Below are 15421 nucleotides of genomic sequence, written 5' to 3' on the forward strand. Positions count from 1 at the left end.
TATAAATTTTTGTCTCACCTTGTATTCTAGTGGTGAGAATTCTAATTCTCAGTGTATACTGATTTAATTCCACCTCAGTGAAAATCATAGCATCATGCATGCTTGTGGAAGTTCATAAGCTGATTTTGAAATGGTAGGGTAGGCCGAGGGCCATGACACTCTTGAAAAGGGACAGGATACAGGATAAGATTTGATTTACTACAGTCTCTCAGTTTGGGGACTGCTGGCATTTTAGGTTGAATGGGTCTGCATAGGAAAGGCGCCAGAAGTGTCCTGTGATGGCGAGATGTTCAGGAGCAGCCTGGCCTCTGCCCACTAGGTGTCAGTAGCACCTCCACTTGTGGAAAGCAAAACTAGTCTGCAGATGTGGCCGTAAGAATAATCTATGTAAAGACATGACAGCATTGTAGCGCACTGCCCCTGTGGTGCAGAATTGCCTCCGTTTGAGAACCACCAACTCTGGTGGCCATAAACTGCTTATTATCAAGCAGTGTGACATTGGGATAAGGCTAAACAGTTGAATCAATAGCACTGAACAGGAAAACAAAACAACTGAAGTAGGCTCTTCCATGACTTTATTGTATTTATTACAATGGAATATCCACATGGAAATAAGTTTAACACAGAAACCAGCTTTGGATTTTGGTGGATTTTGGATACAAAATCAAAATTCTGTGGATTTTGGATACAAATGTGAAACACTAAATGACAAAATTTCTAGAAAAATACATCATCTTTATGTTCTTGGTACTTGGAAAAATTCTTTAAATAGATATAAACACTAATCTTGAAAGAAATGAATAACAAATTAGTGTTAAGAATTTTATTGAATACAATGGGAAAAGAAAACTATAAAGTAGATGAAAATATTTTTAATACCTTTATAACAGCTCTTCTGCTAGTGCTAGAAAACATGACAGATTTGTTGAGAATCAGCAGAAAAGACAGCCAGTAGAAAGCTACTGTAGACGCTAGAACGTGTACTTGACCAATGTAGAGGTGCAAAAGGCCAGAAACTCAATGCAAACCCACTCAGCTTCATGAATAATCGGGCAAGGCAGAGTCCAGCAGTGCAAGAGTGGCTTACATATAGAGAGTAGAAACATTAAGTGTTGTTGGGGATGAGGAACACCTAGAACTCTGGTATCTAGCAGCTGAAAGTGTGAGAAAATGTTTGGAAGTCAGTCTGATGTATGCTACAATTGGATGCATGCGTTGTCTTATGGTCCAAGGTTTTTGTCCTTAGGTCAGACCTAGAAAATGGTGTGCTTCTGCATCATGAGACGAGTACAGTGGTGCTCGCAGCATGTTATGTGAGAGACCTCAAGTGGGCACGGGGGGTGTGGGGCTCCTTACACTTACGCAGTGGGGTTGTAAGGGGCAGTAAATAGCATGAGAGACTTGCAAACATCAGATTCACTGATAGAGGACAGGTGCAGAAGAATACGTGTCACAGGCTGGGCATGATGACACATGCCTGTGAGCCTGACATCTGGGAGGCCGAGGTAGGAAGACCACAAATTCAAATCTAGCCTGGGCAACTTAGTGGTTTAGCAAGAGCCTGCTTCAAAGCAAGAGCTGGTGATGTAGGTCAGTGCAAAGGCCCCAGATTTAATTCCCAGTATCTATCTATCTATCTATCTGTCTGTCTGTCTGTCTGTCTGTCTGTCTGTCTGTCTGTCTGTCTATCTATCTATCTATCTATCTGTCTCTAATATCTATATCTTTATATCTGTCATAATAGCATTTTATATAATTTCCTTGAACAGTCAGAATTAAACTCTTTAACATTATACGAGACAACAGCAGTTTTTTGGTAATAGCTGAAATCTAGAAATAATCCCAGTTTTTACCACCAGAGAGTGGCTGAATAAATTGTTGTATTATCATGAATGGACTACTACTAACAAAGAAAGCAAACAAATCCCAGGACGTGGCAACAAGTTCAAATTTCATGAAGACATTATTGATAGAAGCCAGACATGACTGAACATATGATTCTGTTGATATAATTTTTAAGCACAGACAAAAAATGCAAACCCCACCACTCCAGCCAGGACCCCTGTCTTTAGATAAAGAAGTGGCTCCGACCCCGTGGGCGCGGCCTCTGGTGATGGCTGCCTCACAACGGTGGCCGCTCTAGTGCTCTTGCCCCCTGCGGCCCTCCTCTCCGCTTGCCATGGTTCTCAGGATTTCCATGTGTGTGCATTGCCATCCCAGCTGAGGGTGTTGGCAATGGCCTATCGCTTCTGCCTCCGATTCCTACCTGGGAAGTGAGGACGATAGTCACGCGCACGCCGTGAGCGCAGCTTGCTCACTCCTGCTGTTGTGTTTATTGTGTCACTGCTAGTTTATTTTTTCAAAGTATTGTTCAACCCCAATTGGGATGATGCTCTATTTATAAATCCACCATGGCTCTCCATGTAGGCCAGGTGTTCTTTAGCTCTCTCAGAAGAGCTTATTTTATTTACTGTAAGGCAAGTTATTTCATAGGTTCATCTCTAGGTTTTGGTAGATGTATTTTATAATTGTAAGTCAAATATTCTTTGCCTTGTATTTTGTCATCAATTATGGCTGACATATAATAGCTACCACTTGGTAGGATTTTTTGCCTTCACGCTGATTCTAGCGGCCACATGGCTTAACACTTTTAATCTTGGGTAAAGTCCCCAAGATTGCATGGCTTGGAATTCATTGTGGTCCCAGCTCACTTTCATTTGAACCATTCTCTGACTCTTAATTTCTTTGACTCTTAATTTTTTACCTGATGATGTTAAGTTTTCAAGAAGCCAGTTGTAAAAAAAAAAAAAAAAAAGCCAGTTGTATTACCTTGTAACTGAATGTTTCTTGTATACTTTCCAGTAATTCTTATCCTGGCCTTCTTGCTTTCACTGTAACTTGCAGAAAGTGTTAAAATAAAAAAAATAATACCATGAATGTTCCTCTATAGTCTTGACTAAATTGGAGTAACTTTTTAAAAGCCATTATGAGTTTCATGGACTATTGACTAGAAGATGTTTTTCTTTACATTAACGGTATGTTTTTTAATGTTTGAATTTACTGGGTTTTTAAAATTTCTTTTCTACTTTAAAAAACTGGGTTGGCTTTTACACTACATATATCAAATACTTTTGGATAGCTATTGAAGGTGATGGTTTTTCTGTGTTGAATTATTAGCATGATGAACTGTGTTACCCTGCCTGTCACCCCATGTTGCATCATCTCTATATTCTTATAATTTTTAAAATAGTGCTGAATTTTATTTTCTAAGTTGTCCCTAAGATTTTTGCATATGTAAAAATCAGATTGGAGGGGCCAGGGAGATGGCTCAGTAGAATAAGCACTTCCCTGGCAAGTACAAGGGCCTGAGTTCAATTCCCCAGTTCCAGAAAAAAAAAAAAAATGAGATTGGTTTGTAGTTTTTTTCCTCTGCCTCTCTGTTTCTGTCACTCTCTCTGTCTCTCTTTCTCTCTGTGTGTCTCAGTCTCTTGCTGTCTGTCCATCCCTCCCTCCCTCCCTCCCTTCTTCCCTCCCTTCTTTCTCCCCCCCTTCTCCCTCTCCCTATTTAGCCTTAGAATAATTCTAGCTATGTGCAGGGAGCCCAGAATATTTATTTCTTTTCTTGCATTGTCTAATACATTTCCAAAGGAACTTTTGAGTATATGTGAGCAAATATTCTTGGTAAACATTATTTTGTGATGTACCTGCTAGATATTCTTCATTACAGTTCTCAAATGTTTTCTCTTTTTTCTTCTCTTTATTTACTATGAAAGATTTCAAACATAAAAAGCCAGGCATCATGGAGCAAATGTCTGCAATCTCAACGATCTGGGAGGCTGAGGCAGGAAAACCTCAACTTTGAGCCTAGTCTGGGTAACTTAGCACTTTAGTGAGACCATGTCTTAAAATTAAACATAAAAAGGGGCGAGGACATAGCTTAGTGTGAAGGCCCTGGGTTGTTAGGTGTACTGACTGCAAATGGACATGTGTCTGGTAGTAAAGAGATTAGTCTTTTTGTTCAGTCTTCACTTTGCTTTTCTCTGAAATATATTGGGCCTTACCATTTCCCTGGGAGTTAGCTCCCTACACCCTGTCGCCTTTGCCATTTTCTGCCTGTTACAAGCAAGTCACACTTCTGGCTTCACTCAGGAGAGGCTCATACTTTAGATATTAAGCTATCAATAATTTTGATTTTATGTGTTTGGTACGTGGTCTTGCTACGTAGCTTGGACTCAGCAATCCTCCTGTTTCAACCTCCTCAGCACTGAGATTACAGGCATGCACCACCATGCCCTGTCTTGGTGGCTGGCTCAGTACACCCAGGGTGGGGCCAGCACTGTGGTACGGGGATTGAACCCGGGTCCTTGTGCTTACCTGCTGAGCTATCTCTGTGGCCCAAGCTATCAATAATTTTGTTGTGAGATTTTTTTTTTTTTTTTCAGTAAGTCTATGTATCTCTAAACTATTTCTTTTGAGCCTTGGGCAGGAGCTGCAAAGTTGAAGATTGTAAGCTTTTTGGAAAGTGGGTACATCTTTTGGGTACATGGTGAACAAATGGGACCCTTGGTAGTCCATAATGTGTTTAACACCAGGAGGTTATTAAATAAGTAGAAAGCAGGAAGCGAAGGCAACAGTAGTTATTCTTGTCACTAACAGCTTGAGTGGTCCTTACCCAAAAGCCTAAAGGTTGTTTGAATTAATTTTCTCACAGCCTAAAGCCATTTCATCAGTTTACCGCTTTTTACTGAATTGAATTGGGTGTGTCTATCACAAAACCACTGGGAACCTAATGCAGCGTTAGGTGTGGTGAGGGACAGAAAAGACATCTTAACACCTATGCCTTTATAAGGTGTATGAGAACCTTCTTTCATGTTCGCATCTTGTTTTCATCTGTCCCTCAAATGTAACTTCATTTACCTAAGCTTATTCTGGGGTTCACCTGCCCTGGGTTCTCCGTGGATTGGAAAAGTTTGAGAATTCCCTTACTAGGTGACTTCCACAGAGATTGCTACTAAAGTTGACCTTCCTTTCATTGTAGAGGCAGCGCACTGTCTACAGACTGACGCTCGTGAAGTCCTGGAACGTGGACGAGCTTCAGGCCTACGCCGAGCTGGTGTCCCTGGGGAGTCCCGACTTCATCGAAGTCAAGGTAAGCCCTGTGGCTGGGCTTGGCCAAGCCTTGCCCTGACTTCGCTGGCTGTGAAGCGATGAGGTACTATTCCAGCTGTAAAGGAAGCCACAACTCTCAAGACCCCGTCTCAAAAACCAAAAGGGTGGAGGTGTAGCTCAGGGGATAGTTCAGTGAGAAGATGGGAGGTTTAATCTCAGTCCCCCCGCCCCCTATCAGACCAAACAAAACCCCTCCAAGGAGCCCCTCCGCATGCTATTTTCTTATTCGTTCAGCATTGTTGCGAAGTGAGTGCTGATAATATCAGTAAAGAAGAGGGAGCTTTTGCTCTTGGAGAGCTTGGCTTTAGTCAGACAACACAAAATGATGAATAATTCTACACAGTGACGTTAAACTGAGAAATAAAAGTGTTGTAATGAGGACCTGGTTGACTTTTAAATAAATTTAGTGAAGAAGTCGCAACATTACAGCAGCAGATGGACGGGCCGAGGAGCCCCGGCCCATCCAGCGGCCACTCAGCTTTAGCAGTCAGCAAGCTGTGAGTGGGCGGAGCTGGCCCCGCGAGCCCTGCCCCAGCTGCGCCGCAGCCTGCCGGCCGGTTTCGGTCAGCAGTGGCCCGCCCCCTTCCTGCTCTCCCTACTGATTGTGTCACCACACTGTGTCACCTGTCACAGCAGTGCTGGCTTGCACCTCTAAAAGATACGTACCCTTTAAGACTCTCACCCTCCGAGGCCCATGCCTACAAACTATTAGAACACAGAGATTTCAAATTTTGGTTTTTTTATCATTTTTATTCTATGAATTTAGTACTATTTATTTAAACTGTATTTTTGAATCAGGACCCAAATGAGGGGCATACATTGTAATTTTTTTAAACTTTTTTTTGGTCTATCTTCCATTCACACTTATTTTGTTAAAAGAAATGACTGTAAAAGGGAGGGTGAGGAGGTAGGGACAAAAGTGAGTAAGATGGAATAATAAGACAAATCATCTATGGTGGCCGTGCGGGTGTCAGCTTTGTCCCTTGCTTACTCCCTGGCCCTTCCCTGGAGAGGAGTAGTTAGATCCAGATTCGGCGTGTGCGCATCCCAAGACCATTTCCTTGGTGATGCCCAGTGTACTCTATTAGGAGGCCAATAGCGTCGCTCGCTTCGCCCCGATGTTGCCCGCGGATCTCTGTAAGTGCCATCTCTGGGCCAGAGGGGAAATGCACATGTGGTTCTGCTGGATCTTGTGGAAGGTTTTCCTGAGAAGCTGACTTTTGTGGGCGCCCTGGCTGCGGAATGCCGAGGTGCCAGGCCACACCCAGGCTAGGGCTGAGAGCCCGCGGACGCCGTGGTGCGGAGGGCGTCCAAGTCGCGCCCGCGAGGCTGGCAGGGGCCTGATGAAGCAGAGACGCGGGAGGGGGACGGTTTGCTAGGCCTTTCAAGCAAGGATGCGAGCCGAGGATTTTGAACTCAGCTGAGCAGGGAGACTTCTAGGTGGCAGCGTTGAGCCCTGGGGGCTCTGCGCTGGGGCTTTGACGGCGCCCCCTGCTGCTGCGTCGCGAATGGACAGCAGAGGGCAGTGGTGGCCGGGAGACGGGCGAGGAGGGGCTGTCCGCTTCAGCCCAGCGGATGTGAAGGGCTGCAGCTGGCGAGCAGACCCATTTCCTTTAACAAAATAAATAAGTGTGAATGGAAGATAGACTAAAAAAATGAAGAAAAATTTCAATGTATATGCCTCATTTGGGTCCTGACTCAAAAATACAGTTTAAATAAAATAGTACTAAATTCATAGAATAAAAATGATAGAATAAAAAAAACAAAAAAACTAAACTGGAGTGCTACAGCTGGGGAGTTTAGGGTCAGTTTTGGAAATGGTGCCAACAGGGTGCCTTGGAAGCTCAGGTGTGTGCGTGGGAGACGAGAGGCATTGGGAATAGCGTCATGTGGAAGGTGGGGCTGTGTACCGAGATAGAGAAAATGGGGCACGTTTGGGGAGAGAACGTAAGGGACCCACGTGGCCATGTTAGATTTGAGTTGTCTTTTAAATATCCAGGTATAGGCTGCACGAGGCCATAGGTTGTAGAGCACGGAGCTTGGGGATGAGCTAGGGATGGAATCACCGCGCGAGATGGCGGTCAGAGCTGTAGAGGGTTAGCAGGCCGCTGGCCTGGCACTGGGGTGCGTGGGGGGCCAAAGTACCCACACAGCAAGCAAGAGACAGAAAGGTGCGCCCCGACTCTAAGAGCAAGGACTGCCTTTTCCCCGTGTGGTTTTACAGTCTCTCTGTTCTGTGAGAGGATGTTTCAGAATTTTACACCTCAGTTGGGGTCTCTGCTCGGAGGTGGGAAGGGCGATGATACTGCTCTCCGCGCGTCGCCGCCTCTCTGCTCCGCCGAACACACTCTTTTCTTTTGACATTGCTTTTAATTTCAAGTGGTTACTCTTGGCAAGAGATTTAATGATGCAAAGATACAAATACATCTGGAAATATATGTCCCAGTTTAAGAAAACCTTGCCAGCATCAGAGATTAGTGGTCTTTTAATTTATGATTTAGCTATTAAAGAATGCTGCCTCAAATTATGTTACAATAAAACCTCGATTATTGTAAAGCAACTTGGCTGATGTCTTGGTCACCTTTTTTTCTTCCATCTCCTTCCATCTCTGTCACTCCCTTTTATAGTGGAAAAGGTATTTTATGATCAGAAAAAAGTATACTTTGAAGGAAGGTGGCTATTTTGTAAATAGGATAATTCTGTGGTGGGCTTTTTTTTTTTTTTCAAGTTTCGCGAACTGTTAACATTAACAGCAAATAGCCTTTGTCCACCTCTTAGGATGTTATAAAAGCATGGCTTTTCCCCAGCAAGTTTCTCACCTTACTGTTTTATTTCCACATTCAGTAATATTTGTGAGCCCTCGTCATGTGCCAGCTCTTGTTAAATGGCTGGAGATAAAAATAATTGCCAAGGCACGTTATTTAAGAGATAAATATCTTGTTGAATAGGCAGAGTCTACAAAAATAAAATGAGCTATTTTGAGAGATTTAATAATTGAAAATGCTCAGAGAAATGTGTAATCAGAACACAGTGTAAAGTGTTCTTCATAATGAAGTGGAGTGTAATAGGTAATAGTCTGGGTCATTTTAGGGAAAAGTGTGGTCATGCCCAGCCCGGCTTCCATAGGCAGCTGGGGTGGCAGTGCCATGCGGTGTCAGTACCTGCTCCATCCGAGGAGCAGAGCACGTGCTTTGTTACTTCACTTCTCCTCTGTCCAGCAAGTTAATGAAGTGTCTTCCTTTTGAAATGAAGTAGCAAAAGAGATGTCTTATACTACTAAAAGACAAGTTATAGAGTAAAATTCATGATTATGTTTTCAACTGCATAGATTCATAAATACACAGGAAAGTATGGAAGGATGGGTATTCAGTCGCTAATAGTATTCTATTTGGGAGACAGGGAAAGAAAGACTGAAAAATTTTAGTTTTCATAATTTTGTATTTACCAGTCATTATAAAGAGCATGCATTAGTTTTATAGTTGAAAAGACTGAAATAGGGCTGTGCATGTAGCTTAGTGATAGAGCTCTTTCCTGGGCTCCGTCTCAGGAAGCATAAGGGGAGGGTGTGTTAAAGTAAAGAGTGGAAAGCAGTAAAAGGCAAAGTCATGTTTTCCTGCTCAACAGAATGAAACTTCTTAATGTCTAAAGTCTCATCTTGGGCTGGTGAGATGGCTCAGTGGTCTAAAGCACCTACTTAACTTAGAACAAGCTTAGCAAAGCACAGGGACCGCAGTTCAATCCCCCAGCACCACATGCCAGCCAGCCCCGCCCCCTGGTGGGCTGAGCTGGCCACACACACACACACACACACACACACACACACATAAATAAATAAATAAATAAAAATAAAGTCTCATCTTTTTGTTATCTTACTAAGTTTAAATTTTTCTAAAATGGGGACACACACACACACACACATAAATAAATAAATAAATAAAAATAAAGTCTCATCTTTTTGTTATCTTACTAAGTTTAAATTTTTCTAAAATGGGGGCATTTTAAAAGTAGTAAGTCCCTTCCAAAAAAAAAAAAAAAAATTGATGAGAACTAGCAATATGGGAGGCTAAGATAACCTGAAATCTCTCCAAAAATAAACACACAGAAGTGAATGTGGTCGGGAAAACATGCCTTGAGAACACAGCTGATGTGTCAGGTCTGCAAGGAGAACCCTTAGGGGAGCAGAAAGGCGATCGTCCTGGCGGTCCTCTGCAGGTGCGGGAGGGCCCTGGGCCTAGAGGAGGCCTGTGCCCTTTGGCCTGCAGTGACAGGCTGGAGTAGGGAAAAGGCTGCCCACCTACCAGATTAACCAGCACCTGCGAGACTTGTTCTTTCCCTGTTCTTTTGGTGAAAAGGGAAAAGCCTTCCCCAGTCTCCCTTTCAACCTCAAAGGGATCTGAAGTCCAAATCTAATGGTTCCTCAATGTCCTAGAACTGCGCCAGAGATGTGTGGTTAGTAATACAAGGGGGTCCAAGGCTATGACATGCCTCAGGCTCCCTGGGGAAGCAAACATGAGGCTGGTACAGTCTTTTGTGTATTTTAGTTGTGTTGCTTCTTATTACTTAAATAGGAACAGAACATACATGTGTATTCAGAATATTGTACCGAGCTGTTTACAGATCATTAAATATACTTTTAAGTTTCTCACTTGTATGTCTTTTCGACTTCTTTCTGTCCTTTTCATCTTCTAGCTCTAATCTAGCGTGGTGGTAGGATTAGGAGCTTGCTAGGAAACTTCCAGCTCTAATCTAGCATGGTGGTAGGGTTAGGAGCTTGCTAGGAAACTTCTGGCTCTAATCTAGCATGGTGGTAGGGTTAGGAGCTTGCTAGGAAACTTCTAGCTCTAATATAGTGTGGTTGTAGGATTAGGAGCTTGCTAGGAAACTTTGTCAGCCTTTGTTCATCCTCTTCCCACTTTCTTTTTCTATCCTATTTGTGATCTTCAAGGAAAAGCATCACCCTGACTTTGGTTGTGGAAGTCACGGTAGTAACACCCTGGGATCAAGAAGGGAAACGTCGGTGTAGGCGTGGTGCTGTGTGTATGTGGGGGACCAGGGGACCCTCTTGGCCTGCCTGGCCTGCAGTCTCAGATGGGGAATTGCAAGAGGGGTTTTGATGCATTTTTAAAATGTGGGGATGGAGCCTTGGATGGATTGCTTAATTTCCTTGAGCCTACATTTTCTCAATAGTGCAACATAAAAATTAGAATAATAGCATCTATTTAAGAGGTTTGTTTTGAGAATTGGGGTAACCTATTCCTGTGTTCAGTAAATGTTGAGATCACTTTCCATTAAGCACATTCATTGAAACTAAACCAAAAGAAGCAATTTCTTTATTATATTGATTTCCTCTTTTCTTTCCTTGCCAGTCCTATAAACTATTTTTGTTATATTCCCTGTAAATTAACATGTATTTTAGCTTCATTAGGCTTAAGTGGGCTTTTCTTTGCTAGCCTGAGTCTCTTAACTGTCATTTGCTTGCTTGTTTGTGAAGATGTGTTTTATATTACAAACATCTGCTTTGCTGAAAACTTTAATAACACAATCCCTTTGTAAGTGAAATGCTGTCATTGTGTTCTCTGTCTCACGTTGCACAGCGAGAACAGTAAGTGCTCAGTAATTATTTGTTGTCAAATGATTTCACCTGCTTTCTGTAGCGTTGTGACTGTCTGCAGTGCTCAGTCTTCGCAGCACGCACCTTGCAAAGTGATTGTCCTGCATAGTGCAGCCTTTCTCCACACAAGGAGCCTTGCTGGAGTTCCCTGACGCAGCGGTGCGCAAGGCCTGCCTAGCATTTGGTTCATAGTCAGGAAAGAGCAGGAACTGTGGAGCGATACAAATGCAAGCGCATGCCGAAAGAGCTCTGGGGGTCGCTGGGTGCAGAACAGTAGGGCTGGGTCTTGGGCTCACGGAGCCCAGGCTGGAAGCTCTGAGGGTAGCCACAGCCCCCCGCTGGTGCCCCAGGGCTACCAAGGCCTGCGGGGTAAGGTGTCCTGGTGACGCGGCCACCAGCTCTGAGGCCCCTTGTGGATGTGGGGGCCAAGCAAGGGTCATGAATTCCTGGTTAGAAGAAGGCCACAGAGAAAGGCAAAATGGTTTCACATGCTGTGTGGAGACGCTGCAGCTGGTTTTGGAGGGAAGTTGTTGAAGCAGTTTGGGGTTAAAGGAGTGACATGTTTTGGATATGTTGCCAAAAACTATTCCATTAAGTATTTCTTTAGACATCAAACTACAGGGGACAAAAACTATTAGAAATTTCTTGACATCCATTCAGGTTGAGTGGAATATCAAATAGACTGGAAATCCTGCTCTTCCCGGGACGTGAATCCCATGGCAGACTTTCCAAGCGGCCGTTGAAGCAGGACTTGCTTGGCTTTTGTCTCCTAGAGCAGTGAGATGCATCCAAAAGCCACCAGGTTGCCGGGTGTGGGTCGTGTGTTACGGTCCTGTTCTCATAGCTTCAGGTCTGCTTGTCACTCCCCAGCCCATAGCTGCTGGAGTGAGTGACTGTTCTTTGAGCTCCATGCTGCACCCATTTATTTTCTTCATTCCTGGCTGAGGGCTGTTAAGTGGGGTGACAGCGGGCAAGGTGGCAGACAGCCATGATGTAGCAGAAAGAAAACTGAGTGGTTTTAGGTAACTCAGGCTCAGCTGCGCTCAGGAGTAAAGCGGAGCCACCAGCGGCCCAGAGGACAGGCGGAAGAGAGGTGGCAAAGCTGGGCGGCTGGCAGACCTTGACAGTCAGGAGCCACTGATGCCCTCAGCAGGTGACCTGCTACCTCCTTTCCCAGAGGCCATTTATGCCCAGAGCATTTCTGTCACAGTGCAGAGCTGGCTGGGCCAGTGCTGCTTATCTCAGAGGGTTTTGTCTGAATAAAATGACAACTTCTGTGCAGAAGGGCCTTATAAATTATAAAGCATCCAAGATTGTCAGGAGAAGTACGCTGTGAAGGCCTAATGGTGAGAGTGGCATTCATTTTCTTAACAGTATTTTCAAACCAAACCTCCCTTAATGTTTCATGATTTATTATTGCTGAATAATAAAGTATTACAACATTTTCAACAGTCATTGTCACGACTATACAATTTTATCTGAAATCTCCATGCTTTGGTGAACTTTTTAAATATTAAAGAAATTCCTTTGAAAGAGCTATTGCGTGATTGTATAATTCATATAACATAAGCAGTATTTAAATTGAAGCTAAGTGCATTTTATAACTTAGCAATAAATCATCTTCCTGTTTGTTTATGTATTTGTGAGTTTTTCAACAATACTTTCTTTTTTGGGTGGGGCATGGGGTACTAGGAATCGAACTCAGGGCCTTGTGCTTGCCAGGCAGGCGCTGTGCTGCTCAGCCGCATTCCCAGTCTCAGCCATGCGTTCTTAATGGTATTTTTTTTAAATTCATTTATTTATTTATTTATTTGTGTGTGTGTGTGTGTGTGTGTGTGTGTGTGTGTGTGTGGCCAGCTCAGCCCACCAGGGGGCGGGGCTGGCTGGCATGTGGTGCTGGGGGATTGAACCGCGGTCCCTGTGCTTTGCTAAGCTTGTTCTAAGTAGGTGCTTTAGACCACTGAACCATCTCACCAGCCCCCTTAATGGTATTTTGAACTATGTTATTATTTACTTTCTTAAAAAGTCACCTAAAATTAATCCTGGTTTAATGAATTCTGTTAATCAGTGGGCAAATGGGGAAGATTTTCTTGTTTATTGTAATTAGGCCGGCTGTGGGTAGTTTGTATTCAGCAAAGCCCATCTCAGTTCAGTGTACCAGGCATCTTTGTGAACAGCCATCTGCAGTAGCGCATCTCAGAGCTCATCAGAGTCTTCAGCCAAGTCCCAGCTCCGCCATCTGTGGGTCAGGGTCACTGCACAGTGCTCTTTTTTTTTTTTTTTTTTAATGCCATTCTGCCCCTTCCAGTCTATGTATGTGTGTGTGAAAGAGACGGAAGGAGGGAGGAATGGAGGGGGGAGAGAGAGAGAGACAGACAGACAGACACTGTATGAGTGCTGCATACCTTTTTATTTAATTTTTAACTACCTAGAAGACAGTCAAACCACTTGTCAAAAATTTTTGACTTGGGAGTATTTGAAGAGTCCACAGAACTGAGATACCTCTTATTATTAGAAAATTATTCATCTGTCATTATGTCATTCATCAAGCAAAGAATTGTTATGAAACTTTTGAGATATGCCTAGGTTGTCAGGCAGAGTTCAGAAAAGTTAGAAACCAGCTTATCTTATTGCAGTTGATTGCATAGGAATTCCTGGATTGGCAGGGTAAGTGTGTGTATGTATGTATGTATGTATGTATGTGTGCAATATGATTATATATATATATATATATATATATATATTCATCCTCAAAGGGCATCACAAAGTGATCTCCCTAAAGAATAATCTCACAGGGGTTCCTATTTGACCCTTTACAGAAAAGGGATAGGAAGTACAACAGTCTCAATCTCACTTACCCTGGGGAGGGCAGCTTGCCTTGTTTGCCAGTCAGTTATTGGTTAGTGAATTTTTATGGGTGTCTAAAGCATGACAGCCTGGATCTCAGTTATATTGGAGAATGTGTTCATTCACTTTTTTAAAAATGTTTTTTTATTTTATTGAGAAACAAATAGCAATGAGACAGTTTCAAAACTGATTAATAGGACAGTTTCAATAATTAATGCATTGTGCATTGTTATCTTCTTAGTGGTTATCTGTAGTATAAGATGCAGACAGGAAGGATATCCTGTCCAGATGCTATTAGTACAAATCTTTCTTCTCATTTCACTTTTTTTTTTTTTTTTAAATGTATTTGGTATAGGGTCTCACTATGCAGCTCCTACTCATAGTGATTCTCCTGTTTTCAGCCTTCACAGTGCTAGGATTACAAGGCCTGTGCCACCACACCTGGTTTTGGTGGCTGGCGCAGTGCACCCGGTGGCAGGGCCAGCACAGCATGTGGTACCTGGGATCAAACCCCAGTCACTGCGCTTGCCTAAGCAGGTGCTCCGTCTGCTGAGCTATCTCGCCGGCCCTCATTCATTCTTATTTATGAGTGTATTTACTTACTAGGGCAGTGGTAGCAAACCTGTAGCGCCTGTGCTGCAGCAGGCTGTTTTGTCATTGAGAGCTCTAGGAGCTTTGCCATCACTGTACCATGGGACTGTAAGTCCTTTAGAATTAATCTGTTACAGTGCAGCACTGGCTCTGCATGGAAAGATACGCTGTTGGTGCCAATCTGTTGGAGTGCCTAGATGTCAGTGGGTGTCACACAGCACAAAACACAGCTGCTCCTTGGCCTGGGTCCCCTGCTGCTGTCACTAACACCTTGTATGGTCCCCTCTGCAATTTTTACCACCCTTTTTATTTCAAAATATGGGTTGGCTTGACTTAGGTTAGATGACCTTGAAGACTTTCTGGCTGTGAATTCTTTGTGACATTCAAGTGCATCTGTAACCATCCCTGATCGTTGTGATGTTCCCACAGGGTGTCACCTACTGTGGGGAAAGCTCCGCAAGCAGCCTCACCATGGCCAATGTGCCCTGGCATGAGGAGGTCGTCCGCTTCGTCCGTGAGCTGGTGGGTCTGATCCCTGACTACGAAATTGCATGTGAGCACGAACATTCCAACTGCCTCCTGATAGCGCACAAAAAGGTAAAAGTGACATCGACGTGCATACGTCTGATCCTTTCTTCTGTTTATAAATTTACTTTCTCCTCACTTTATTATGGTGATTCTCAGCTTTTCTACTATGTGTCCTAAAATAAACATTAGCAAAGTTGTAAAAAGAAAAAACCCTAAATTCTGTTTCTAAGGTTCATAAATTCCTCTGGGGAAAATTGCTGCTGTTTTTAGTCCTCATATAGACATCTTAGAGTGCTTTCTGGTTTGTAAATTTTAGAGGTACATGCTAAAAACAAAACTAGAATACCCTTGCAGTAACCCCTAGTCCATCCCTGGGATGACAAGGAAAGGCTGAAGTAGTAAACAACCCCCATATGAGATTCTGGTTGTCAGAAAAAATATTGAGGTATTTATCAAGTTTCAGATTGTTTTGAGTTTTGGCATCTGGAGAATTTCGTTTGGGATTGTAATACTATTTCTGCTTTCCCCTTAGTACTTTTATTTGTCAGAACAAATACCCTAATCTAGTGTCTTTTTAAAGTAAGAAATGCCTAGCAAAGAAAAAATGCAGTATATGCTAAAGATAGGGTGCTAAAGTAAGAAGAAAAGACCCTTAGCACAGTACCAGTGTCCATG

The 15421-nt window shown here is 43.2% G+C and overlaps 1 protein-coding gene across 2 annotated transcripts in view; it reads left to right on the forward strand.

Annotated features, from left to right (window-relative positions):
* Positions 1-15421, forward strand: part of LOC101592786 (S-adenosyl-L-methionine-dependent tRNA 4-demethylwyosine synthase) — a 203784-nt gene that overhangs the window by 162129 nt on the left and 26234 nt on the right. The window contains exons 14-15 of one of the 2 annotated variants that reach the window (XM_023714441.1): positions 5039-5149; positions 14648-14815. In XM_023714441.1, the coding sequence (XP_023570209.1) occupies positions 5039-5149; positions 14648-14815 (279 nt within the window). The remainder of the gene's footprint in view (positions 1-5038; positions 5150-14647; positions 14816-15421) is intronic. The other variant, XM_023714443.1, reaches the window with a different exon arrangement.

The sequence above is a fragment of the Octodon degus genome, unplaced genomic scaffold (genome assembly GCF_000260255.1).
Source record: "Octodon degus isolate 3935 unplaced genomic scaffold, OctDeg1.0 scaffold00035, whole genome shotgun sequence".
In the NCBI taxonomy this organism is placed as follows: Eukaryota; Metazoa; Chordata; class Mammalia; order Rodentia; family Octodontidae; genus Octodon; species Octodon degus.